General features: G+C 36.3%; 1 protein-coding gene across 1 annotated transcript in view; it reads right to left on the reverse strand.

Annotated features, from left to right (window-relative positions):
- RAB18 (RAB GTPASE HOMOLOG B18) overlaps window positions 1-25,240 on the reverse strand; it is a 41,234-nt gene that overhangs the window by 11,358 nt on the left and 4,636 nt on the right. The window contains exons 2-5 of the mRNA XM_089811232.1: window positions 24,687-24,755; window positions 2,392-2,457; window positions 1,822-1,943; window positions 853-981 (exon numbers count right to left, since the gene is read on the reverse strand). Coding sequence (XP_089667358.1) covers window positions 853-981; window positions 1,822-1,943; window positions 2,392-2,457; window positions 24,687-24,755 — 386 coding nt within the window. The remainder of the gene's footprint in view (window positions 1-852; window positions 982-1,821; window positions 1,944-2,391; window positions 2,458-24,686; window positions 24,756-25,240) is intronic.

Raw genomic sequence — 25,240 nt, forward strand, 5'->3', positions numbered from 1 at the left:
AATACCAGTTCCTTGCAAATGTATACAAAGTAAAAAATATATTCATATTGTACTTATTGTGCTTAAAATTTCTGGAAGATCGGATAAAACAGGAATTTAGTTAATACATTTTCTATTATACATTTGAAAATATGTAAATTAGTAGATCTGTAAATTCAATATTTTGCCATCTTCCACAAAACACCAATCCACACCTGCACGATGTCTTGTACTCCATCATGTGGCAACCGTACTACATGGTCTTTGATTCCATTATTAATTATGGTAATTTCCAATAGAAGAAAAATCAATTATAAAGCTAAGAAAATAAATCTTGTGAAAACCTACTGTCAAGAAGACAGAACATTTCTCTTTTTGACACGGAATATGAGAATATTGACGTGTTCCTGGATTCAAGTTAATCTACCTTGTTGGCTTCTTATTCTATATTTCCAAATTCCATCAATATTGCAAAGACTTCCATTCTGCTGGAAGATAGTCAATTGAAAAATATAGCAGCTAAAAGATGAACACTATTAAATTAAAAGAAACAAATAACATCTGATGTTCATCATAGTCATATGTATACCAGGAAGGTTTTCCTGATGAATGGGAAGAGAATCAATAGATTATAAACAAGCCAAACATGAACAAATTATTTTTCCTTGATCTTTCTAGAAACTAAGAATGAAATTTAATGTCATGTTTACCACTGCAAAGTTGCATTGCATGCCTGCAGATAAGTATTTTTAAGCTCTAATTTTGTAATCCAAAAGTCAAACAAATAGTCATCACAGAAATTCTAACTGAAGGCTAATCATGGCTTTAACTGAAGTAATAAACTACCACGATAGAGAATTATTTACAAAATACCTTCAAAACAAGTTCCTCAAAGCAATTTTCTACATTGATTCGTGTCTTTGCACTGCATTCAAGGAACAAGGCTCCAAGTTGCCTTGCAAGATCAATGCCCTCTTTCTTGCTAACAACTCTCTCATCTTCCTGGAGCACAACAGGATGAAATTGAACAGATACAGTTATATCACAAATATCAATCTCACATACCCAAAAAAATGCAGAAAATTTGAGCAGCAGCTAGAGGAACTTATTTTAAACACATACATACATATTAGGGTTTATGTATGTATATAATAATATATCTATAAAGAGAAGCCTATATATTAAAATATGTATGCATGTATATGTGTGAGCTCTTAGGACTCCATGTTTCAGATGTTACAAATCCTAGGAAAAACATATTTATTTAATAATGTGATGTTTGTAATTTTGGACCATCATGGACTGGGGCACCAGGCTTGGGAGAAATCTCAATTATCCTTGGATAACACTATGCCAGTTAGCAATTGTACTATGAAAGTTGTAAGAGAATGCAGAAAGAAGGGTTCATAGTGAACTAGGACGAACATCATTCACCAGCACAATATAGCCATTTGTCAAGATTGTAAATGTAATTACTGCTCCTAATCATAACATAAAGAGATCAAGCTAAGTTCATGGAGAAACCTATCCCTTGTAGAGAGAACAAATAAATATTGCAAAGCTAGATAGGACAGACATAATTTGGCTTTAAAAGTCCTCCTACAGTTTTTACTTTTCAAGGATAACATCCCCGCAATTAAGTTGAAAATAAAAATTCAAATGCAGTGGAAGTCTCTTTCAGAAATGTTCACCTAGAACAAGAGTATAGAAGTTATTCAATTGGTGCCAAAATGTACCACTAAAGGTTATCAGTAATGAAATCTTTACGAACCTAACAAATGGAGAAAGTCCCTTAAAATACACGCTATTGTTGAAATTGAAAATTTCCCCAACAGAGATTACCTTGTCAACTTTGTTTCCAACAAGCATCTTGATGCAGTCTTGATTTGTTGAATGCCGATCTGCCTCCTTTGCCCATATGTCTGACAGATTTGTAAATGTTTGTCGACGTGTGACATCATAAACTGCATTTCATTGCATACACAAAAAAATGAGTGACAAAAGGTGTAATACAGAGAAGAAATGTGTTCAACAGTTACTCATTCAGTTCCATAGTTCAACATGCTTTTAGAGCCGAGAGATGGTGAAGCCAACAAAATAAAGAAAAAAAACAAAGTGATCATACAGAACGTGATGGAAAGAAGACAATAACAGAAACAAATAATTTCAAACCCATTTATTCAGTCAACTCCTTAGTTTTCAAAAACATATCTTCAATTTCATTTTGGAAATAATCATTTCATTCTAACAATCTATCAACCCAACTACAAATGCACTAGTCTGTCAGGTCTTGGAGCTTCATTTTCCCCTCGAAACATTGTGGATACCACAAAAAGTTTTCAAATTTTCAATCTTGCTCTTCCACAATTTGCTAATTGAAAAGGTGAAACAAAGTTAGCATATGTCACTTACCAAGAATAATCCCTTGTGCTCCCCTATAGTATGAACTTGTTAAAGTTCTGAATCGCTCTTGCCCAGCTGGAATACGAACAAGCAAACAGATTCAGATGCAGCAAGTAGCTCCTCAAGAAGAATAAGAAAAAGGTTAATGCTTGAACTCAGACTTCATTGCAAAAGATCACAGCATCATCCCATTTATCAAAGATGCAACAGAATTGGACAAGATAACATAAATAATTATGCAATGAAACTGAATTTTCTGAATCCAGATTGCTGTTAAAAACTATTAGTCAACCTTCAACATCATTGAAAAAAATTAATTGGCAATGACACTATTTCAGCAGAACTTGATGGAAGTATTGTCACTGATGTCAAAGGACTTCATGATCATTAAGGAAACTACAAGTGCAGAAATATGAAAGAGGTGAAAGAGATAAAACTATATATTTGAAAATGAATCTCTATGATCTTAAATGAATATATCATGTAAGGAAAATCATGGAAAGTGACTATGTGACAATATATCGAGTGTAATAAGGAAGAATCGACATAGAAGAGCAAGTGGTGGATGCTACTGCAGTAATGAATGAAGCAAAGCATCTCATGGAGTCATCACACAACAATAATGATGGAAGGATACCTTGAAGCAAGTGGTCTAGTTGCTGACAAGAATAAGGACATAATAAAAGATAATATATTGTAAACAATAGCATCTCCATATAGTGTTCATATGATGAACAAAGACAAAAATAAATCAGTGTATGTGTATAGCAGCGATATTGACATATAAAGGAAAAGAACGACATTCCTAAGAGAGATAACATTCAGTGATGGAAATATAAATGTTGGTCCTATCAAGAGCCGTAAGGAAAGCTCATGATATAAATCTGATAAGCAGTAAAAAATAATCTTCAATGGTATAGAAACAGCGTAGCAAATGATGATTGATAATCATACACACCAGCAAGTTACTATGAGTTAGCAGGCTTATTTATCGTGGACAAAAAAGGCTAGTGTAAACATACATGTTAAAAAACTGCATTAAAAATAAGAAGACAACACCAAAATGAATATAGCATACCCACAGAAACAGATGGTGACTATAAACAATGTGATTACAAAGTGCAATTTCTCGAAAGTATGTATAGTCTGCAATAATATTAAAGCAAGGAAATGTTAGTATATTTGACAAGGAGTGAGTAACATGATGGAAACATAAGGAGTGAGTAACATGATGGAAACATATACAACAGTCAGAAATCTGAATATGTGAACTGCCACAATATCCTCACAGCATTTTTCAGATTGGCAGAGAATGAGACGGCCAGAACATGTGTGTGTATGTATATATCCACATCAGCATTGGAAAGCTACAGAAGCAGTCAAATAATCTACGATAACACATATATACCACCCGGTCAGTAATGAGTCAGGATGGCCTACAGCAGCGGCAATAATCTGGAGTATACAGCAATTAGTAAAGAGAGCTTATGCACTATTTGTTGATGACAAATAGGATTTTTGAAAAGAAAATTAGATGATGCCATGCACATAAAAAGACCAACAGTAAGACACAACATTGAGCATAGCAACAAACCAATCTGAATAGAGGGGTTCGATATTAAATTCAAAGCTGTAAGCTACACAGAGGTGTAGTCATTAGAAGCAGTATTTATAAAACAAAATTAATGCCATCATGGAAAGTCCGAAGTGGAAAACCGATGAAAATTGATTGAATAGATTATTGAAATATATGTTAACGTGTGCCTGTGAGGAGCAAAGGAAGATGTATGTAGTTTATTTCAAAATAAATGCCGTCTATATTCAATAACAATTAATCAGGGGAGGTGAAATCGCATCCTATATTGCAAACCAACAAAGCATCATCTGCATTGAACTTTCAATATGGATATCATTCTTCACATGTCACTCAGTATGAGAGTATAATTTTGGAAAACTTCAGTCAACAAGAACCAACAATACATTTCTTCAGGGATATAGAAGTATTTTGAATAAAATCATAAAAACATTGGCTAGCAATCTAGAGCAACATTCAGAATTCCCAGTATCACGTCATGCATGAAGTACAGAGATTATTGAATTGAATGCAGAAATATTTGTTTGGATATACAAATGGTTCTATGCCAGCACAATGAATAGAATGGTGGATAATTCAGAAGTCAAAATAACATATAGATAACAATAAGTAGTGGGCATACAAGTATCGTGGTTAAGCAACGATTAAAGGATTAATCAGTGCAAACTAAAGAGTTTTATTATTAAAGAAGGGGATAAATTCGTCAGTATGGAGAACTATTATAATGAAACAGAAAAAATGATTTAATTAAAGAGACTTGTTAAATTGATAATACACTGACAAATTAGAAAAACTGGTTCAAGCTTACTTGCCACGTCAACTTAATAAAAGCCACAACTGGAATCAATGGTAAGGTGCAAACCTATACATGCACTTGTCTTTTTGTCAAAAAGCATCATCATTTGTAAAGTATATAAATACATTGGAAGCTTGTGTGAAAAGCGTGTAAGCGAGATGTGAAATAGTAAAGTGTGTGGAGGAGAAGAAGAATTCAGAGAAGTGTATAATGAAAGAAAAAATGAACAAACGAGAGAGAGAAAAGAGTATGCCGCAGAGAAAATTAGAGTGAACAGTTTGAGAAATAAAAATAATTAGTGGAGTGTAGCATAGGTCAGACAAAGATACATATGTTCAGATTTATTATGTAATGTTACGTTTGTCCCGTGCATCTGATTGCGAGTTACAGAACGCTGAATGGCCTTACGGAAGGGGTTGCAGGGAGGCTGTACAGTAATACGTATAGTTGTATGGTGTCTGGGAGGATGATATGGAGGCTGTAGGTCAAAACTGGGAAGCCGTATGGTATGTGATGAGGGTGACAGGCAGGCTGTACAGTTAAGGCCGTACGGTATCTCGTGGTCATATGGTCGGTTTCATAGTGGCTGGAAGTGAATGCCGGAAGGTAGCCGTACAGGGTGATGTACGGATCTAGGGGTGTATGGTGATTGCAAACCAATGGAGAAGGGGGGTACAGATGGTGACAACAGAGAGATTTGATGCAAATAAACAAAGAGATTGAATTACCCAATACAAGATAGTTGATCAAATTAAACACAATGATTTCTCCAATTCGCAATATGATGGTGCTCCGATTTGCCAGATCCGAGCAAAGTATTACAGGCAATGGAGTAGGGTGAGGGTTGAATCCCACCGAATCCAAAATTAGCCAAGTACGGAAGGTCTTTCACTTCCTAAAAGGCGAACAACAGAGAACTCCAATAGGAATTCGCAGTACAAAGGAAATAATCAAAATCGCATACCTAAAACTACTTACAAGTCATGCTTAAATACCTCTCGAGGAAAACCTTTCCAAGGGTGTACAAAGATAGCCGATGGCAACACTTACCAACGGAAACTAAAACAAAAATGGGTCCGAGATATACTAAATCAATCAACCCATAAAAAAAAGTTTGATTTATAATTTATTTTGTGACTGGAACATTACAGTCCTTCTATCCCAAATTTTGCTTGTCCTCAAGCATATGCAATGCCAAATGTTGTACAATGTGACTCGCCTTCCCACGTCGCGTCGTCCAATAGCAGGTGTCTCCAGCATACCAAATAATTATTTCACCATGTGGTTCCACAAGGTCTTCTCACGCACTTCAATGGTCTCGGTCGGTTCCATCCAATATGAGCTTCCCTTCTTCATTGAGTGGCAAAAGGTCTGCAGCTACCGTGATGTTCTATCCCACAACTTTCTTAAGGCAGGAAACATGAAAAATGTTATGAATACGGCTCCCCTCTGGAAGTTCCAACTCGTAGGCAACTTCACCGATGCGGCGAACTACGTGATAAGGGCCATAAAATTGTGGCTTTAGTTTTTATTTCCTCTTTACCTTCAACGTGGACTGCCTATATGGCTGAAGTCTAAGATAGACCAAATCTCCCACTTCAAAAACTTCTCTCAATTTAGTGCCTGTCGGCATACATCTTTTGTTGATTCTACGCCCTTTGTAAGTTTTCCTTCAAGCATCTCAAGATGTCCTGCCCCTCCTAAAGCCAGTCCCTCACCCTTGGTGCATAGTTGTCACCCAGCATTGTGTCGATGAATGAAAGCAGTTCATACCCGTATTGTGCTTTGGAGGGTGTCATCTTGATGAACATGTGGTAAGTGGTATTGTAGCAATATTCCCCTAGGTGCATCCATTCGACCCACGCTCGTTGTTGTGTCGAAACGTAGTTCTGAAGGTAGCCTTCTAGCCACTTGTTCACAATCTTCGTCTATCTGTCTGTCTGAGGGTGGTAACTAGCACTTGGTGACAAATTTGTTCCTGTCAACTGAAACAGTTTTATCTAGAAGACATTGATAAATCGTTCATCCTGATCACTAACAATGTGCATACTTCGTCAGTCTATCAACTACCACGAAGATACAGTCCTTTCCGTTCACCTTGGGAAGTCTAGTAATGAAGTCCATCGAGATACTTTCCCACTTCTGTTCTAGTATAGGCAAAGGTTGCAGTAACAGGCGGGTAAAGTATGTTCGGATTTGTTTTGCTGGCAGGCCACACACTCTTTGACATACTACAATACGTCTCCTTTAAGACCTTTCCATGAAATCTCTCCCTAATTTGTCTGTAAGTTTTGAGGAAACCTGGGTGTACGGCCAAGGGTGAGTCGTGTACCTCCTTCAAGATTTTATGCTTCAGTTTGGATTTAGGCACTAAGTATATCTGATTCTTATTGTAAATGATGTCATCTACCACTTTGTACCAATCATCCTAAGTGTTGCCATCCATGGGCTCACAAGCAAATGTGTTTTTGGAATATTCCACCAATAAATGCGGTTTCTAGTCAATTGAAATCTAGGTCAGTAAGCAGATGGCGGGTTTTCTAGACAAGGCATCTGCAACCACGTTGTTCTTTCCCTTCACATATTCAATGTCAAAATTGAAAGCCTAAATCTTGCTTACCCATTTTTGTTGCCTCTCATTCAAGTCCCATTGCTCCAGAAAATATCTTAAACTATTATGATCCGTACAAACGACAAACTTGGCGCCTACCAAATACTATCGGAACTTGGTCAGCACATGTACGATGGCCAACATCTCTTTGTCATAAATGGAATATAAATGCTCTGCTTGTGTCAACTTCTGACTCTCATAGGCTATGGGGTGTCTATCTTGCATCTATATCATGCCAATGCCTTCTCCGGATGTGTTGCACTCCAAAATGAATGGTTGAGTGAAGTCAGGTAAAGCGAGTACAGGGCAAGTACTCATTGCTTCCTTCAACTTATCAAAGTGAGTTGCACTTTTTCATTCCACTAGAAGGAGCCCTTTCTTGTCAGATCTGTTAATGGTGCGTTGAGCTAAGAGAATCCTTTTACAAACCTCTGATGATAATTGCACTGTCCGAAAAAACCTCGCAACTCAAAGAGTGATTTTTTTTGGGGGGGGCCATCAAGGATAGCCTAAATCTTCTCCTAATGAACTTGTACTCCATATTCACTAACAACGTGCCCAAAATACAATATTCTTGTCATATCGAAGTCATACTTAAATCGCTTGGCGAACAAAGACTAATCCTTCATGATCCTTAGGACTTCATCCAAATGCTTCAAGTGCTCTTCCAATGTCTTGCTATAAATAAGGATATCATCAAAGAATACCAATATGTACTTATGCAATTGTTTGTTGAAGATGTGATTCATGCATGAATGGAATGTAGCAGGTGCACTTGTTAATCCGAAAGGCGTGACCAAGAACTCATAATGCCCGTAGTGACAATGAAAAGCCGTCTTCTCCACGTCTTCTTCCCTCATGCGGATCTGATGGTATCCCGAGCGGAGATCTATTTTTGAAAAATAAACTACACCATGTAATTCATCGATCCTGGGAATAGGATATCTATTTTTTATCATCTTTTTGTCCCACACACGATAGTCCACACACATGTGCATTGTCCTGTCCTTTTTCACCAATACTATTGTCATGTCCCCATTTTGGAGGCAATTTGATTTAATTAATTTAATTAATTAGGTTGTCCAAAATAATGAATATTTTATGAGGATGACTAATTAATTATTTTAATTAAATAAATAAGTGGTATTAAGTTAATTATTTATAAAGTTATCAAATAAATAAATATTAAAAGGTAACTTTATATTTAATTAATTTAATAAAGTGACTTGAATTATAAAATATTTTATAAAGTCAATAGATAAAATAAAAAATAATGTTCTAGAAGCTTCTGGAGAAAGTGGAGGAAAAAGAATAAATAGGCACCCCGAGCTTCATTCTAATCATCCAGATTTGTTGTTGTCGATGTTGATGTTTGTTGATGTGCATTGTGGAGCCTAGGGTTTTCTGCAATAGTCACAACTGGCCATTGAGAACGAAAACTCTCAATTGGTACGCAATTTTGAGGGTGTGAAATATCACTTGAATTATTGCAGCCGGGAGGAAGATACTTCAGTCTTTTATTTGTGCTACATTGAGAAAAAATATTTGAGTACAAAAAGCAGGCCGAAAAAGCAGCTCGAAAAAAGCAGGCCGAAAAAGCAGTTCCAAAAAAGTAGGCCGAAAAAATAGTTCGAAAAAAAGGCCGAAAAAGCGACTCCGAAAAAAGCAAGTGGTAAAAGCAAATCGGAAAAAAGCAAAGCAAAAAGGGCAGCATTGAAGGAAAATATTACAGCCATCCACAATCAGGTTCTTCACTTCTCATTTGGCATATTTTCTGAGAAATGTAGGTTTTCAGCTGAGTACAAAATATAGCTTCAGCACTTCATTATTTTACATTGTACTTGTCTTTGTTTGCCAATTGGCATTATTGGTATCAAAGGAAGGCTAGGATTTTGCAATTGAAAGAGCGTTGTAATTTTTAGACTATCTATATTGCAACTCTAGAGTTAATGATCAGCTTATCAGTTTGCATTCCAATTGTTTGACAAAATATCAATTGGCTGTAAGTTCTCTTTTTGGCATAAATAATGTTATAATTTTGCATACTAAGTGTTTATATTAATGCCACTTGGTTGTAAGTGCAGTAATGCCATCCTAGGTTGCATCCAAAGTATTTGTCATAATTACTAATTTCTGTAGCTGCATTTTGCAAGTAGTTTAAGTCATATAAGTATTGAATATTGCCAAAATTAGTTGCACATTCATATTAGGTTATTGTTTAGACAATCTGGAGTCTTTTTGTAAGCATTCTCTTTGAGGCAAATCCAAACAAGAATCACTGCAGCAATCTGAAAAGTTATATCAGTCAGATGACCCTTGCTTGCAAAGTGTTTGACGAAATGTCAAACAACTGAACTATAAGGATTTTTTGTGATTGAAGAAATTATAACCTATTGGGGTTATTACAACTATTGATGATGCAAAAGGGCTAGAACTGGAACAAATCCATCCTTTCTCAAGCAGTTCCTGTATCGTCTTTTCAATCTCATCTTTGAATTTCTCGAGATGGTGATAGGGTGTGGTTATGACTGGCTTGGCCCTTGCTTCTAATTCGATAGTATGTTCAAACCCACAATGGGGAGGTATGCCAGGAGGAATGTCCATAAAAACTTCATCATGAGCACTCAAGATATTATGAAGATCGTCATCCTGGTGAGGTGTCCGTTGTCCATTTACGGTTTCTGCTGAAACAAAATAGTGTACAGCCTAAGCAATGTCATCATGACGAAAAATTGCCTCCATTCGATGTACTGAAACTTCCTCCGGTCCCTCATTGGCCATTCCACGGAAAGCAACCTTCTTCCCATCGACAACAAAAGTGAAGTCCATTTGTTTGAAGCTCTGAGTGTATTCATCAAGTGTCTTCATCCACTGTATGCCCAAAATAACCTTCGTATCATCTAGGTCCACTATGAAGAAATCCTCTATCACCGTGTGGTTAGCCATGGTGATACTTAGTCGAGGAACAAGGTGTGTACATAGTAGAAAGGTCCCTCCAGTGACCTTGACCTAGAATCCTGCTTGCGTCTCAGTAGGTAGACCTCTTTGTTTCACCAAAGATGAGTTTATGAAGTTTAGAGTGGCTCCACTATCAAGCATCACCATGACCCTTTGTCCTTGAAGGGTTCCCCGTACACGAAACACCGTGCACCTCAAGCTCCCGGCTAAGGCGATAGTTCCTCCACGCCATACAAATGTTGCAATTCTCTCCATACAGTTCAAACTAACCATTTTGGTATCCTCTTGGGGATGGTTGTCTTCGAGGGTAAATCTTCTTGTTCATCCTCATCATCGAACACGACTTCAATGTAGTGAATTTTTCCTTTCTCGGGGCATCTGTGCCCAAGATCCCATGGCCCCTTGCAGTTGAAACATTGTTTCTTCCTTCGAAGCTCCTATCTAGTAGCTTCATCCAACAACAGCTTCTTCGGCAAAGGTTTATTATCTTTGTCCCTCGAAAACACCATCAATTTGGAATGTGAGTACCCTCGAGAGGATGACATTGATGATGATGCCATACTCCGAGCCTTCTTGATGACCTCCAACAAGGTGTCAGGATTGAACCCTTTTACCAACCCTTCAATGGTTCTATTAGTCCATCCATGAAAAGTAATATCCGTCTTCTTTCAGAAATGTCTGTGACCAACACAAAGAGTTTCTAAAATTTCGTAATGTATTGGTCAACCAATCAAGTTTGCTTCAATTGTGCAAATTTTTTGAAATTAAGTTTCAGATCTTTACCATCAAATCAATCGACCAATCTCTCAATGAATTCCGCATAGGTATTCATTTGGTCATACTCAAGTGTGAATTCCGCATAGGTATTTATTTCAAGAGCCTCTAAGAATGCCTCTAACTAGCTCCTGATCAGATATGATTACACAATCAATAGGAAACATTGCATTTGACTTCAACCTAAGACTTGCATGGTCAGAATATGATTCTTTCAAGTGACTTCTATTTCTCCAATCCTTCTTTGCTTTCCCACGAGGAGGCAATTCCCTCAATCAAGGAAGAATTAACTAGCACACTCCCAATGGGTGTTTTAGTGCTACAGGCTGGATTCATGAGTTGAATAACAAGAAATGCTATGCCTTTTTCATTGAAAAGGACAGAAGGAGATCTACTTCAACATCCTATATGAGTCTTCAGTTTTATTTTAGTCCAGTATAGTATGAATTCAACTATGGACGAAATCATCAGATGCATTGTGCTCCCATCATGATGAGTTCTTCAGCAGTCAAAAATGAATGACTGTGCACTGCCAAAAACTTCATCTTCAGACTTTCTCAGAGTTCACGTTTTTTTTCTCATCCAACAATTCCTCAAAAATTCCTCAAAGCATTAATCCTCAAACAATTTAAGAATTTAACAGAAAATTTCCAATCATGCGTCCTTCCTCTTTTTAGATTTGGTGCATAAATTGCTTATGTAAATGACTAAGACAGCAAGGAATCCAAGTGTTGGAGATTTCAATTAGGAAATTGAAAACAATCATATTAATGCCAATATCAATATGGATGTGTTTCACAGAATTACTCCCTATTATGACCTTGTAAAGAAGATAAATCCTCAAACATTAAGTATCAATTGTCTATAATTCATCAAACACTACAAAATTTCTATACCCAAAGATGAAGAAAACAAGGGGAAAAAAAGTGCCCAGGTTGAGCAGTATCTTTACTATTTTATTCCAGATTGTGTTCCTGTCACACTGTCAGAGAAGCTCCATTTGGATAAAATTCCAAATCAGCCAGCCAGCTTAACATGTTAGGGGATAGTTTAGCAGGCTATCGTTTTCTCCTTTCTTAATCAAATATAACAATATAATATACTATGTAGTTGAAAATTCATAGAAATATTATTTACAAGATATAATTTCACATTCATAAATGTACATCCAATCACTAAATTATGATAATAATAATATGTAGTTGAAAATTCATGCAACATGCTTTACAACATATAATTTCAATTTAAAATGGAGTCATGAGATGGTCCCCATCTATTTGTAAAGCCCTTGCAATTTACATTGCAATGATCTATAGTTCATCTGATGTCAAAATTATTGGATTTTGCCCATGAAATGAGATATTGATTTACACATTGTGGTATAAAGACTTCAATTTTGTAAAAGCAAATCCAATCACAATATAATATGTTGTTGAAAAATCGTGAAACATGCTTTGCAACTTATAATTTCAATTCAACATGGTGTCACAAAATGGTTCCCATTCTATTTGTGCAGCCCATGCAGTTTAGAATATCAATTGCATTGACCTATACTTCATCTTATTATGCAAAGTAATTTGTAAAATATTTGATGCATTAACAAATGATCGAAGAGATCATACTTACAAGTTTACAAATGTACAAAACAGAAGCTTTCTAATAAGAAACTTAAGAAGATTGTAAAGACGATATTATCTACAAATAATTAAATATAATACATAGTTCACCATTAAAGAAATATCATAATAATGTTCTAATACCCTCCCTTATAATTGTCAATATGTCCACAACACCAAGTTGTCCCCTGAATTGAACAAAATTATCTAGACCAAGAGGCTTGTTGAAAATGTCTGCAGTCTAATCCATTGTTGGAACATAGTTCAAGTGAACATTCCCATCATCAACCATTTGCCGAATGTAATGACAATGAATGTCCACATGTTTGGTTCTTTCATGAAAGAGCGGTTCTTGGCAAGTTTGAGCACTCCTTGATTGTCAAAGAGCAACAAAGTCGGGCCTACTTCAGATAAATGCATATCTGCAAGCCTCTGACAAAGCCAAACTGTCTCAAAAGTTGCTTAAAGTTGCTTTAACAGCTCCTCGATATGTTGCTTCTTACTAGTCCACGTGACCACACCAAATCGCAACCTGAACACATATATAGAAGTCAATGTTTTACCATCAATCAAACCTCCCTAATCTGAATTTACATGACTCCTAGTGTAAAGAAGTCCATAATCAGAGGTGCCCTTCACATAATGTAGCACATGCTTCACAAATAATCAGCCAAAGATCAGGTATAGAGGCAATGAGGTAGATGAGACTGTGATGTAAGTTGTTTCATCAACAGCAAGAGAATCAAGCTTTAGTCTTTTCTCCATAACTATGGAAGCAAGTTTACAATCTTGCATAGGAAACTTGTCAAGCAAGTTCCTAGCATACTTAGACTGAGAAATAACTATACTACCATGAGTCTGTTAAACCTCAACACCAAAACAATAATGGAGGAGCCCCAAATCTATCACATCAAAATCCTTGCACAGGTCTTGTTTGATTTTACAATAAATGTGTTTAGTTGTCGGTAATGATCAAATCATCGCATAGACAACAAGAAAGAGACTATCATCACCAAAGCATTTGATGTATAGAAAATTGTCAAAAGGGCAATGCTGAAAACCATGAGCAACCAAGTATTGATCAATTTTGATGCATCACACTCAAGGGGCATGTTTGAGTCCATAGAGTGCTTTCTTGAATCTACACACTTGGTGCTCTTTGCCAACAACCTTTAAACCAAGAGGCTACATCATGTAGACTTCTTTCTACAACTCTTAACATCCATCTGATGGACTTTCCATCCAAACTCAGCTGCAATGGTGAGAAGAAGATGAATTGTACTCATCTTGGCAATACGAGCAAAAGTCTCCTCATTATCAATGCCCTTCAATTGTGTGAATCCTCGAGAAACTAATGTGGCTTTGTATTTATCTAAGGTACCATCTACATGATACTTGACCTTATAGACCCATTTGCAACTAATGGTTTCTAGAGGAAGATCAAAGATAATCTAGGCATGATTCTTCAAAAGACTACTATTCTAGCCTATTCCCACTCTGGAATCCCTTTGGCCTCTTTAAATGCCTAAGGCTCATAAATACTATGAAGGTTGGCCATGAAAGCAAAGTTAATTGTATCTAGATGCTTACCGTTATTTCTAGATAGTCTTAGCTCACCATTTAGGCTGGAGATTAGATGTGCCAACATCAAGAGCAATAACTGGAGCTAGATTAATTGGAGGTGGAACGGGATCTGCAACAAGTGGAAGATGAGCATCATCAAACTCAAACTCTGCATCATCCCTCCAAGCAAGTGGACCTAACGGAAGACAAACACCCAAGTCAGAGGTCTTCAAAGGTTGATCCTTAGAATTCTGCTCAGACAAAATAGTAAGTACTCGTTCTTCGTCAAAGACAATATCATGACTTTAGATAAGATGACTAGTGTTTATATCAATCACTTGATAAGCCTTGTGGTTGTCATTGTAACTTGTAAACATAAGCTTAACTTGTAAACGTAAGCTTCTAACTCTTGGAATCCAACTTGAAGTGTTAAGCAACTAAAACCCAAACATATGCTAAAGAGCCAAAAAGATGGTTGATCCCAAGTTTGCCAGCAAATGTAAGCTTCCTCAAAAGTTTTTACCTTAACATGTGTGGGAGACCTATTGGCTATTTTTGTCCCCATTCAGCCAATCACTAATAACTGACCTGAGAGATCTCCAATGGGTTGAATTCTTTTGCAAAGGGTTAACACACTAAACATGTTATCCGCATTTTGCTATTTCGCAAAGTCACTTTTTGTCCTTTGCAAAATAGCAAAACCTTCCTACGTTAACCACTTTGCGCTATTTCACAACGCTCCCTTTTTCCCTCTTGTGAAATGGCACCAACTGTTGGGTTTAAAGTTAATCTTCATCAACTATGGTGTTTTAATCACTCATTGGGGGGTTTCTTTGTTGCATTTTGGTCGTCCATTCAAATATGAAGGCTCTTCATTGATGGTCATCACTTTTTTTGGGCAGACATGATCTTTTTCACACGAGTCAACTCTACAAGTGTACATAGGTGGGCTAACACTGTGTGTTATCCCATCCCGCATTATTTGACAATGACGCGATTTGACTTCTTACAACCATGACACGTTACAAGGATTGTCTATTTAATGTAGAACGAATCCTTGAGCCTTGTAATAACGAGGTTACTGCCTCCCCATGCTCATTTAATGTTTTTTGTGAAGGAATGGTTGTCCTTTCAACGGCCGGATGCATTCTTCTGGCCCTTTCTATCACTTACATGGATCAAGTTGCAACGAAAATCAGATTTTTATCTGATTCTTCATTTATTTTGCTTTGTAGCCTCAACTCCAGTGTTGCTGGAGTTTGAACTCAAAGTAAGATCTGGGTTATCCCTGCTCCCCATAAAGGCAAGTTTTGTAGTTTTTCTCGGCATCTCTTTTTCTAGTCTTTTTACAGATTTCTCCTCTATAAATGTTGTTGCCTCTTTTCCAATAGAAATTACTGTTATGATATCTATTTTCAGCCAAATAAACTTGTGCAATCTATTCTGCCTTGTTTGTTTTGTATAATCAATTAATCTCTTGAGTAAATTTTCACATTCCTTGGATGGTTGTATTGGTACCTGACTTTTCTTTGATGTTAAGGTTGATGAAATATAGATCGTAGTATATCTTGTGAGTTCTATCAAATTTTAGTGCAAGCATTGGAAGAAGTAGATCAAAAAATCTATTTTGGTGCATCACCTCCATTTCCGCTTCAGCATTTTACTTTCTTGCAATCCCTCTCCGTTTTCCCACAAAGTCTTAGTTTAGGTGCACCCTAATAGTGAGGAAATCAGCCTTCTCTGGAGATTCAATCTTTGATTTCAAGTCCCACGCTTTTGAGATTGTTTCCATGTTACACAAGGTTCCCAGGGATAACACATCGGGCAGGGGTGCAAACTTTTGTGTCAATAGTTTTTGGCACATCCGGTGGGACAAGATTTCAGTTCATAAGTCTGCTAGTTAGCCAATTTGAGATCCATTCACTGAGAAATCGGGTGCTTTTCTCAATGTCATCAGCCTTTGAAGGCATGCATCTAACACCACGGCGACTCTCTGCATCTACCAATTTCAAAATTTCGAGTGCTAGTATGAATAAACGATTTTTGGAATTTTATGTTCCCTCAAGATTTATATGAAGTTGTTTTCTTAAATGCTTTATCATGGATTCCCTTCATAAAGATTCCTCCTACTTTCCCCCATATTATGAAGAGGCTATTCTTCAGCCCTCCTATTCCCCATCTTAGCCACAGCTTGGTTATGATCAACATGATTACCCCATATCACCAAGAGGTTGATTTTACTCCAACTCATCATGTCATTTATGGCCATGAATATGCGAAAATTCCCCCCTCCAAGTTCATCATAGCATAGGAGTTCCAGAAGCTGCAAGAGAGGAAGATGAAATTTGACCTCAATTCAAATCTGAAAGAGCTCCACGAGTGTTGAAATAGTTTGGGATCCAGGTTTGCTGACCTTTCCAAGTTTTTTAACTGTGTTGAAAATCCATACCCGAATACAAATTATGGGGATTTTTCTTATGTTTGTTGATTATGAATTCTTGACAAGGAGATGTGGCAGCATGACCCTTATGTTTGCAGTATGGTGTTTGAGGCATTTGACATTTTCAATGAGGCCCACCAGACCCTCCTTAAGTTTTAGCAGAAAAAATAAGATAGAGCAGCCCTCCTCAGATTTCTACTTCAAGCTGCCCAGAATCTCAGCCTATACTTCATACGCCTCCACATGTTGATGATGATGAGCCCTCAAATGATTATTGTCCCTTCTTCATTGTTGATGAAGAAGTGGATATGCCTTTGCCCATATCAATGACAACACAAGAGAAGTTGCCAAGTGACAAACACATGCTGCAACAAGGGGTCGAGGAGAAAAAGAATATTAAGATTGGTCCCATTCTTGAGGAACAAAATTTGGCTTTTGAGCCTATGATGGAACTTGAGGGCCTGCTGCCAAAAGAAGAGAAGCTAGACCAAGTGTTCCAGCAGGAAGTGGTCTCCCATGATATGGTGGAGAAAGAAACATTGCATAGGCTGCCCCAAGTACAAGGGGTACAATTGCTGCTCATGAGCCAACACATACTCCAAAAGGAGAGACATTGTTGCAGCAACTAGAAGCACAACAAAGGCAATTTGAGGCAGAGCTTGCAAAGAAATTGGAGGCCTAACAGAGAGAGCATGAGGCAATTCTTGCAAGGGAGTTGGTTGCACAAAAGAGAAGATGTGAGAAAGAACTACAATTGTTGATTAAGCTAGAGGTGATGAGCATGTTGTCTACTACAGCAGAGGCACCAAAAGAGACACAGCCTGCTCTTTTTTCTACACCACACGAGCCTGCACAAGCGCAGGAGGTGCGGCCCCTTGTTTGCAAGAATTCACATGGGTTGGAGGAGGAACACATGTTGTAGCTGCAACATGAGGAGCTACACATATTACCATCCATACCTTCAGAGCCATCTCTTTTGGACCAGCAGAATATAGAGGTTGCAAAGAAAAACAATATGATCAAGGCTAATTGCTTAGACCTAGTGCCGTCAAGAGGATGCCCCATAAGGCATCTAGCTCTGCAACAAAGCGAGTTGCCCCCTGTCATGCTTACTTTTGAGCATGAGGGCGAGTTTCAAAAAAGGGAGCAAGTAAGTTTTGCTCAAAATGACAATGTCCCAATATTTGAGAGCTTCATTATTTCCAGCATTGGGAAGGAGTTCCGTGCAGCAACATGTTTGTTATGTTTCTGCTATTTTCAACTGCCATGCGCATGGAAGAAAAAATCAGCTTGTAAGAAAAGGCAGCTACTTCGGCAATCCAATTAATGGCTTTGCCTGATTTCCTTATTTGTAAATAATTGTGCATAGTAGAGTAGGTGTTTTCAGCTTTTCAAGAAGTGCATAAGCACAGCTATTCCTTTTTGTTGGTTGCAGATTTTGATGAAGTTGCAAGTGGGCTAGTGCATCGTTCTCTTTTGGTGCCTCCATGCCCAATGGATTGCTCGAGGCCACTAATCTTATGCTTAGCAAGCAAGCATCCCATTGAATCGCCAAAAATGTTGACTATTTTTGCCCCCATTCAGCCCATCACTAATAACCGACCTGAGAGATCTTCAATGAGTTGAATTATTTTTGCAGAGGGTTAACACGCTAAACATCTACAGCTAACATTTCATGTTTTTTGCATTTCGTTATTTCACAGTCACTTTTCTGTCCTTTGCGAAATAGCGAAACCTTCCTATGTTAACTGCTTTGCGCTATTTCGCGGCACTCCCTTTTTCCCTCTTGCAAAATGGCACCAACCATTGGGTTTAAATTGATCTTCATCAATGGTGGTGTTTTAATCACTCATTGGAAGTTTCTTTGTTGCATCTTGGCCATTCATTCAAATACGAAGGATCTTCATCGACAGGCATCACTTTTTATGGACAGACCTCTCCACACGGGTCAACACTACAAGTGTACGCAGGTGGGTTAACACTACATGCTATCCCATCCCGCATTTTTGACAGCAGCGCGATTTGACTTCTTACAGCCATGACACATTACAAGGACTGCCTATTTAATGCAAAACGAATTCTTGAGCCTTTTAATAACGAGGTTAGTGCCTCCCCATGCTCATTTAATGTTTTTGGAGAAGGAATAATTGTCCTTTCAGACCCTAGATGCATTCTTTTGTCCCTTTTTGTCAATTCCATGGATCAAGTTGCAAAGAAAATCAGATTTTTATCTGATTCTTCATTTTTTTTGCTCTGAACTCCAGTGTGGCTGGAGTTTGAACTCAAAATAAGCTCTGGGTTATGCTTGCACCCCATAAAGGCAACTTTTGTAGTTTTTCTCGGCATCTCTTTTTCTGGTCTTTTTACAAATTTCTCCTCTATAAATGTTATTGCCTCTTTTCGAATAGAAATTACTGTTATGATATCCATTTTCAGCTAAATAAACATGTGCAATATGTTCTGCCTTGTTTGTTTTGTATGTATTTCAGCATCTACAGCACCAGATGATTATGTTATTTCAATCAATTATACTGTTAAGTGAATTTTTACATTCCTTACATGGTTGTATTGGTTCTTGACTTTTCTTTGATGTTAAGGTTGATGAAATACATATAGTGGTATATCTTGTGAGTTCTATCGAATTTAGTGCAAGTATTCGAAGAAGTAGATCAAAAAACCTATTTTGGTACATCAACTCCATTTCCCATTCAGCATTTTACTTTCTTGCAATCCCTCTCCCTTTTCCCACAAAGTCTTAGTTTAGGTGTACCCTGATAGTGAGGAAACCGGTCTTCTCCAGAGATTCAATGATTTCAAAGTACCACACTTTTGAGATTGTTTCCATGTTACACAAGGTTGCCTGGGGATAACACGTCAAGCAGGGGTACAAACTTTTGTGTCAACAAGACCTATTAAGGAGATAGACTGCACTAAACACTACTTCTGCCCAATATTTCTTAGGAACATTTTTGTGTTCCATCAATGACCTACCCATTTCTATAAAGGTGCAATTATGATGCTCTACAATATCGTTTTGTTGAGGGGTGTATAGTGTGGCCAACTGATGTTTTATGTCATGAGTATCACAGAAATTTGAGAAAGCAGTAGAACAAATTTCCCTCACATTATTAGACCTCGGAGATATAATAGAACTACACTCTTTTTGTACTAAGGCCTTAAATTTTTGAAATATAATAAACACCTATGATTTCTATGTAAGAAAGTACACCCACATTTTTCTACTAAAATCATCAATAAGAAGAAAGAAATACCTACACCCAATAACAAGAGTATTCATTAGACCACATACATCGGCGTGTAGCAATTGTAGTACCTTAAGGGCTCGCCATGAGTCACCATCTTGAAGGGCATCCTGTGCTGCTTTCAAGCCTAACAAGCTCCACAAACTTGTTGATTTTGAAATTGAATTTCAAGCAGCCCAAGCATTAAATCATCCCGAAAAAGTTGAGCAAGATCGTGAATGTTCATGTGACCATACTATTAATGCCAAAGACTATTGATAGAAGATGATTTTGCTACAAAGGCATGCTCGAGAGTATCACTAGTTACCACAAGTCTATATAGACCATGATCCTTAATACCAACAACAACAGTCATGTGTATCCCACGATCAACGATTGAGCACTTGTGTGAACTGAATATCACATCTAGCTAAGCAGATTCCCACATGATCTGACTCACTGAGAGTAGATTAAGTTCCATGCCAAGAACGTAGTATACATGGAGAAAAATGAGATTCCTCCCACCAGAATGTATCTGTATGTTACCCTTGACGACAAAAGTCTCCACCTCCTCCAAATATAACTAAATCAATAAAGGGAGCAAAAATTGTAAACCAATCACACTTGTGAGTGAAATGCCAAGAAGCACCAAAATCTATATACCATGCAGAAGATTTGGCATGACCTGTAGGTCTTTTAGCCATGAAGGCGTAAAAGGCACCCTCCTTGCTTCCACATGTTATAATTCTTGTCATTGAATCTTTGATTGCCCTCCAACATTAAGTTGGTCAATGAGACCATCTTGCATGTTTCCCAATGTACAAAAAATAAAAAAATCTATGGAAGAGGCAATAACACAAAATCAAAGGCAAATGTAGGCACAAACTTCAAAAAAATGGTACAGACTGACATGGATATCAAAAAAAAAATTGGCTGACCTTGAAAATTTTGAAGAAGACCTACATGAGATCTCAAAAACCCACCAAAAATTTGTAATCAAATGTCCAAGCCAGCACAAAAACCAAGAGTTTCAAAATAAAAACCTTGGCCAGTTGTATTCAAGAAAAATGATGGATTGTCTGCAATAAAATATAGCCAATAATGGCAAAGAGGTCAAAAACGACACCAAAGGTCATTTTGAAGCAGATCAACCATAGAAAAAGAATGCTGGCTAAAGAATCTCAAAAAAACACAAAACTCGTGTGTTTACAGAAAAATTGGCCGCTAGTTTGTCTAAAACCAACCCAAGAAGAGGCTGAAAGCTGCAAAATCTCATTAAATTGAGATTAGAGCAAGTAGAAATGACTAGAAAATGGGTCGTAGCCAGCAAAAAGTTCCAAACCAGGGTAAACTTTAAGAAACCCCCCTCCAGAAAAAGATATAAAATATTGGCGAATCTTTCATTATTTTGATCGGCAAATCTCTCAATTTTTTAGTTTTAAATATTATTTACCTTAGTGATTATTTTGGAATCATAATTTTTGAGTAGAAAATATTGGCGAATCTCAATAATAATAGGAAGTTTGCTAATCGTCATGGAATATTACAAATCAAAATTGAACATGTTTTATCTCATGGAAAATATGAGGATAATTACATTATATTTTAAATCAATAGTGAAAACTAAATATTGGTGATATGATCCTAAAGTAACTAATAATTATGATAATTATTGGTGAATTAATTATAATTTGTTCGATAATATATAATATTTAGGTGAATCAAATCTAATCATGTCTCGAATATTGTGGTGAATCTTTGAATTTAAATTTTTTAATAAAATAAATTATTAAGCGATCTAAAATATTTTAGAACTAAATTTAATAAAAATGTGGCGATTTAGGTTGCATTAAATCTTAAATTATTAGCCAAATTACTAGAAAAAAATTTCAAAAATTAGGCAATTTACGAATATTAGCCACTAAAAAATACCTTGTTCCAAACAGTTTGAGTCAAGAGAAAAAATGACTAGTAAAATATTCAAAAACAGTTGCATGTAATTTGCAAATGAAAAAGAAATGCTAAAAATAATGAAGCCATGTATAGAGCCAAAAAAATGCCCAAATCGATCACTACAAAAAAATTGAGCAAGAAAAATGAACAAGTTTTTCTAGCTCACGATTTGTAGAGAAACAACACCAAAAATACCCTAATCAAGATTTAGCAATTCAAATTTCTAACCAATCCAAGCTGAAGATATTATCGAAAAATTTAAAGCAAATAATTTCATAAAAGAAATTATAATTTTTTCGAAAAATAATTAAGCTTGCTCTATTACCATATTATGTAAAGTAATTGGTAAGATATTTGATGTATTAACAAATGATCAAAGAAATCATTATAAAGAGTTCATAAATGTACAAAATAGAAAGTTTCCAATCTACAAATAAAGAGGCTTATCTACAAATAAATAAATATGATACATAATTGACCATTAAAGTAATAACATAATAATATCTAGAGACTGAAGGAGATTCTGCAATTATAATAAATGTTATAAGGAAAGGACCCCTTATTAATTGGAGACTAGACTTAATTTTATCTAGATCCCTCTCACTATGCCATACCTTTGACAAGATCACAACCAATCATATATACTGGGAGGGCAATCAAAGAGTGGATGAATTAGCTACTATAGGTATAGAAAAGGTCAGAAAGAAGTCGAAATTTCAATATAGTGACTCCAATTGAATTAGGGATTGTTTAGATTTTTTAGAATTTCAACCATAGTTTGCATCTCATTATTATCCCAAGGAAGATTCAAGGGTCTTTCTTTAGCTTTTACCCACTGCCTACATCTCGCATCCCAATACAATATGATTGGATAGACAAAGTCATTGTGGAAGATGGTGCTGGAGCTTGGGAAAATGAGTATGAGGTGAATTTGGAGGTTCTGGATTTATCCAATGACTCGATGAGTTTCAGAATGACGGGGAGCCTCTTTTCCCCCCATTTTATGCCAGTAGAGTAACATAGGTTTATTACTGATGCATTTTTATGTAACTAAGCCGGCAACATCCTTCGATGTAACAAACTGATAATCACGTTACTTAAGATATCAATATGTTTTCTCGATTGAGGAACGACTACTTCCCTCTCTTAGAGATGTATTTTCTGATGACTTAGATGTATATTTTATTTTGTTAAAGAAAATGTTTTTATCACATTACATTTTGTTTCTATGCCCTTTCTATATTCATGTTTCGTGACTTTTCAGAACTTTATCCTTAACATAAGGGCAAGATGTAGTGCTTAGATTATATACAGATCTTGATTAGAGGCAGAGGAAGGGAAGGACGAGGAACAACCTAGAAGGAAGGCAAAAAATGTAACTTGGGTCTAAAAGCTGATTATCCGGATGTATCTATGTACTTTATGATGTATCAAGGCTTAGGTCGTTTATCTATCAAAAAGATAACATAATAATATTCTAATACATCTAAAGTCACCAAGATTCTTGGTCTTGCCCACGCAATAAGTTACTGGTTTATGCATCATGGTATACAAATTATTTCTTCATTTGGTTCACTTTCCCATGATTATATCTTATTTTCTTGAAATTCTTTTTTCTTTGTTTTCCATATTATTGTAATGAAATATATCAATTGAGTCGGTCCTAGATTTTGTGTTAAGTGTTGTTTGGAGATTAATGGAAGTCTAGTTTTAATCCTATATCTCTGTCATAAATATCATATCAGAACTATGTATTATTTTCAGAGAGGTTTATACAAGCAAGCGTTGCAGGGTATCTGTATCTCAAAATTCTGTCTCCATTTTCATGCTTTGTGATTTTGAGGATGAATGAACAAGTTTCATTTTATTCAAATGCAATTTGATGAGTTGTATATCATTTTCAGAGTTGCTTTTAGTTCAAAGAATTAAGTAAATGCTTCTATGGAATGATAGGGTCGTTTACAGTATGAAAGGGATATGATAAGTATAGAATTTGGAGGTCAATAGTTGATACATTTAATTGTAAGTCAACTAAATAGATCTATTAATGTTAACTGGTATGACTTTGATTTGGACAATGGATTAAGGCACTGGTCTTTTAGTTGAAGAAAATCAAGCAATGTCAATCTTATCTTAGCATGAATACATTTTTATAAATCAAAATTATTAAGAATTACTGTCAAGAATGAATGCAAAGTTGGTCATTACTTGGTTGCATGAATCTGTCAAGTTCATTACTAGCTATAGTTGGCCTGTCATTTGTTTTGCAATTTTGAGAAGTTTTCAAGGCCAAATCTGTTGTGAAGGGTTTGTATTACAGAGCATTATTCATAAAAGGTGTCAAATCCTTAGGTTAACCCACCTTGGTTTAGCAGAACCTAAAGTGTAGAAAGCATAAGTGCTTTGTTAAGTTGGTCCAGGACCAAATTGGGTAGTATAGAAAGTGCTAAATCCTAGGTATTATGTTGTTTGTTGTCTCCCTGGTTTTAAATGCAAATCTGTTAAATCAGAAACCAACAGATTTTATGGTATTTACATATTCACAAGATTCAAACTATCTCCAATGAGCATTATGTTTCATTATTCATGATATCAAAATGCTTGAAACCAACACACTCACAGAAGGACCAAGACTTATAATGAAAATAACTTGATATGTTAAAAAAATTACTCTAATCAGACTAAAGATATTAAGCATATTTCAGATGTCTCCATTTTCTAATTCCATTGATTGATATTTTGTAATTAAAGACCAACCCGTGTCCCAAATTGTTAGCTTGATTCTTTTCCCTCCTACAGTCATAAACTTCAACTTGAAATCCACACCTGCATTCAGACCAGTATCCATTAATTATGGGTGATAATATTTAGAGCACAATCACAATAAGGTAAAGCTTGCAAACTTTAAACTGAGAAAATTAACAGTAAGCTATAGAAAATAATGAGCTTGAAAAGACAAGTTTTTTAAAATTTACTACAGACCTACACACACACATAGTTTATGCCACACATGCAATGTCATCCCATGTGCATGGTATCCTATCAAAATGGATGCTGAAAATGGGTGGGAAGTTATACATATAATGCACACAAAGACTTGACAGCTCACATCATTTTTTCATCTATCACATAGTCATTATTAGATGAGCTCTTGTCTATGTATATTTACTAGGACCAAATCAAATCACAAGTGAATTGTTTGTTTTCTTGGTTATTAGAAGATTTTGCAAATCTATTGTCCCCCACTATATGACTGATTCACACAGGTTACTTGGATGTCCCCTCCAAATTCACTAAATCTCAAACTATTT

Source organism: Cupressus sempervirens, chromosome 11, assembly GCF_028749045.1.
Source record: "Cupressus sempervirens isolate cs-2001-9-10 chromosome 11, ASM2874904v1, whole genome shotgun sequence".
NCBI lineage: Eukaryota > Viridiplantae > Streptophyta > Pinopsida > Cupressales > Cupressaceae > Cupressus > Cupressus sempervirens.